At 30.9% G+C, this 4,125-nt stretch overlaps 1 protein-coding gene across 1 annotated transcript; it reads left to right on the top strand.

The window, feature by feature from the left end:
• The first annotated feature begins 383 nt into the window (after nt 1-383).
• Nucleotides 384-1,256, top strand: LOC125843710 (kiwellin-like). Its single transcript, XM_049522892.1, has one exon. The coding sequence runs from the start codon at nt 435-437 to the stop codon at nt 1,071-1,073; it is 639 nt and encodes a 212-aa protein (XP_049378849.1). The 5' UTR covers nt 384-434; the 3' UTR covers nt 1,074-1,256.
• Nucleotides 1,257-4,125: the final 2,869 nt, after the last annotated feature.

Genomic DNA, 4,125 nt, shown 5'->3' with positions numbered 1-4,125 from the left:
TTTAAAATTTGGAATAATCATGGCTTTCTGGTCAGCTTGCACACATATCTCGTAACTTTTTTCATCAAAACTAGAACAAATGAAAAGAAATTACTTAATGTTTTGTCTTTGCTAGAATTTGAACCAGAAACCTCATGGTGCTCGATCAGCTCAATTCATATCCAACTTTTTTCAGAAGAAAAAAAAAAGAACAAGTAAAACTTGAGTCGAACTATAAACCATTGTTTAATCTTATCTCGAACCAGAGACCTCATGGTGCTCAATCAACCCACTTCATATCCGTCCATTTGTCATGTTCGCAACTCTACTAGCCAAAAATTACATCTCACAATATCTTTTCTCCCTATATATATTCATCCATTTGGACAGTTTTCTTCACCCATCAACACTTTCTTACACATATAACCTTTTCAATCATTACAAAAATAGCCACAATGTCCAATCTAGCCTTTCTTTCACTAATTTTCGCCATTTTCATCTCTACTTCTAACGTCATTTCCCAATGTAACGGCCCTTGTAAAACTTGGGACGATTGTGATGGTCAATTAATTTGCATAAACGGAAAATGTAACGATGATCCTAACGTTGGAACCAAAATTTGCAAAAGTAGCCCTCCTTCCGTCCCATCTCCAACTCCAACCAATACATGTCGTCCATCTGGCACAATCAATTGCAATGGTGTACACCCAATATATCGTTGCTCGCCACCTGTCACCTCCTCAACACCCGCTCAACTTACCTTCAACGACTTCAGTAGAGGCGGAGACGGGGGTGGTCCATCATCATGTGATGGGCAATATCATGACAACAACGAAAGAATAGTGGCATTGTCCACTGGATGGTTCGCAGGACGTTCAAGGTGTGGTAAAATGATACTAATTCGCGCTAATAATGGAAAGACTGTAACAGCTAAAGTGGTGGATGAATGCGATTCTACTATGGGTTGTGATGAGGAACATGCTTTTCAAAGTCCATGCAAAAATAACATAGTGGATGGTTCCATTGCTGTGTGGAGAGCTTTAGGGTTGGATACAAATTTGGGTATTGTTCCTGTCACTTGGTCCATGGTTTAGGTCAAAATGGAGCGACTGTTACAATTATGGATTCGATAGAATTCAGTATCTTTATATAGCTCAAATTATATACTTCTCGAATAAGTGTGTCATCTTACATGTAATAAGATGTGCATTAGAGTTCTTTAAAAATAATCAACTATGATATAATTTCTGACTAATAGTAATGTTTACGTGGTGATGTTTGACTCTTTTTTTTTAAATATCATGTCATGATTTTATTACCCCTTGGAATTTGCAAAATTACTTCCTCTAGTTTTTAACATAAGGAAGTCATCATATCCGCAACTTGATTTGAGGTGAAAAGACTGTTGTCTTTGACCATCTATTAATACGGCTTTACTTTGTTTTCAAGTTATGTGATTTGTCGCAAAGTTTATAAAAGAAATAAATATATTCAAAATTTGTATGATAAATCAAGTCATAGATATTTGAATAGCTATAGATTATTTTATTAAAAATAAAATTAAATTAGTTTTTATTTTTTTAAATATAGAAATGTGATATTTTAACGGGGCAACTTTATAAAAAGGAAAATATAATATAATATGTCATATAAATTAGAAGGGTGGAGTACCAATTAATTATGAATATATAATATATAGGGGTTGCAAGAATTATGGTAATCACTTAATTGTTATTCTGTTTTAAATCGTTATCAAAATGGGTTACTATGGGATATATTTGTAACTTAATTATCCATCATAAAATCATCGATAAATACATGATAAATATATATCCATCATATTCTATCATAAATCTTTCTATTGCGATTGTTTCGACCTTTAAAATGATCGATATTTTAAGATGGTGAAATTAATCCTCCTTACTTATTTCTAGATTATTTTTTTATCCCTTTGTTTATTCACTTATTTATGTAATAGACTTGTCTTTTTATCGTTTGGGGAAAAAAATCTAGAAATATATTTATCCATTATTGAGTCAAAAATGAATATATTAATTAATTAGTAGCCACTACCTAGGAAAAGAGTACTACTCTCTATGGTCTACTTTTATCCCTTATTACTCTCCTTTTACTTCTTGATTTCTCTAATGTTAATTACTTGAAAAATTAATTAATCAATTAATACAAAATATTTCCATCTAGTTCTTTTTTTTCTGATTAAACAGTATAACATGACATGCAACTATTTTTAAAAAACTTTTTCAAGGTTTGGGAAGAAGAAAAAAAAGGAAGAAAAATATTATTTGTGAATTAGATAATCGATTATACAAAAGTTATTAGTACTAAGGACTTGCTCACTATATTTAGGGAAAAGAGCCCTTATACCTCAAAAAAAAAAAATTACCCTTAAATGTCTCATTACTTTCATACCCTTTTTATTTTAAAATGACATATAATTCACGTGCCGACGTCATGTTGATGTCAGCGCCCACCCTTTTTTCCTCTTTGATACCATCTTAGTATATTACAGTATATGAATATACTTTGATGGTATCAAAGAGTAATTGAGCAGTGTCTTCATTGAAGGATTGTTTCTTCCTCCTTGATACTATCAAAATATAATATACTTTGATGGTATTAATGAATAATCGGAGAGTGTTTTCATTGTGGTTTGCTTCAGTCCTTCGATGAGATTACTTAATCATCCATGATACCATTGCGGTATATCTACATATTGTCGTGGTATCATTGAGGTATGTTTCAATTCTTCAATATTTTAATCTAAAACAGTTTAAAAAGAGTCATAACTTAGATATGATTTTTTTTTTTAAATTTGCACAGAAAGAATTGTTTCTGATTTATTTCTTAAAAAAAGAGTTCAATCCTATATGATACCGACAGGGTATCAATATACCGATGGATATCACAGAGGATAAAGCTCAGTCTTATATGATATAGAATGATATCAATATACCGACAGAGTACCACAAAAAATATATTTTCTATTAATTTAAAGTTAAATAAATAAGAGTGTGACTTTGATAATTTTCTATTAATTGTTTCTTATTTATATCTTAAAAAAAGAGTCAAATCCTATATGATACCAATACGGTATCAATATACCGATGGAGTATTCGAAGGATTAAGCTCAGTCCTATATGATACCGATATGGTATCAATATATTGACGGATTATCACATAGAATTTATTCATAGTAGTGATGTTGACAGCATGCACGAAATAAAAAAGGAGAAAGTGGGATAAGTGGGTAAATAGTTTGGATCATGGATTCATTAAGAATAAATAGTTTCATAATTGAGTCAATTTTGTGTAGTTTTCCCTTGTATTTATGGTATAATATAATGACTAGCTCATAGCCATTAGCTTTTTATGGATGCATTTTAGTGAATAGTCTCTTTTTTCTTTCCATTAGGTGTTTGATATTTTTATTGAGATTCGATAAAACTTGAATTCGCGTGTGTTGCATGAAAATTACGCTTTCAATAAAAAAACATTTCTAAAAAATTAAATTAAACCCCTCTAACTAAGGATGACTCTAAATCATCCTACCACAACTTAGGTTAATTAATTAATCAACTTGCTAGTCCATCTATTAGCCCTAATGTCAGAAGCCGTGCATCCATGCAAGTCTTTGCTTTGAATATCCAGAAAAAGTCTAATTGTGCATAGGGTAGACAAATTAAGTTCAAACAAAATTTGGAAGGATTATGAGTATGTATATATATATATATATATTACTAGAGCAGTATGAAAAGAAATTACTTAATATTTTGTCTTTGTTGGAATTTGAACCAGAAGTCTCATGGTGCTCGATCAGCCCACTTCATATCCGACTATTTTTTAGAAAGGAAAAAAAAACAAGTAAAACTTGAGTCGAACTATAATAATACATTGTTTAATCTATCTTGATTTAGTTCATTTCAACATAAGTAATGTTTGAACGAATTAATAACGTGTTTAGATTCAGGTCAATTCGTCCATTTGTCATGTTCACAACTCTACCAGCCGAAAATTAAGACTCACAATATCTTTTTTCCCTATATATATTCATCCATTTGGAAACTTTCCTTCACCCATCAACACTTTCTTACACATATAACCTTTTCAATCATTACAAAAATAGCC

The sequence above is a fragment of the Solanum stenotomum genome, chromosome 11 (genome assembly GCF_019186545.1).
Source record: "Solanum stenotomum isolate F172 chromosome 11, ASM1918654v1, whole genome shotgun sequence".
Classification (NCBI taxonomy): Eukaryota; Viridiplantae; Streptophyta; class Magnoliopsida; order Solanales; family Solanaceae; genus Solanum; species Solanum stenotomum.
This window is presented reverse-complemented; position numbering and strand designations above follow the sequence as displayed.

Coding starts and splice junctions, on each gene's coding strand:
- LOC125843710 (XM_049522892.1), top strand. CDS start 435: ATGTCCAATCTAGCCTTTCTTTCACTAATTTTCGCCATTTTCATCTCT.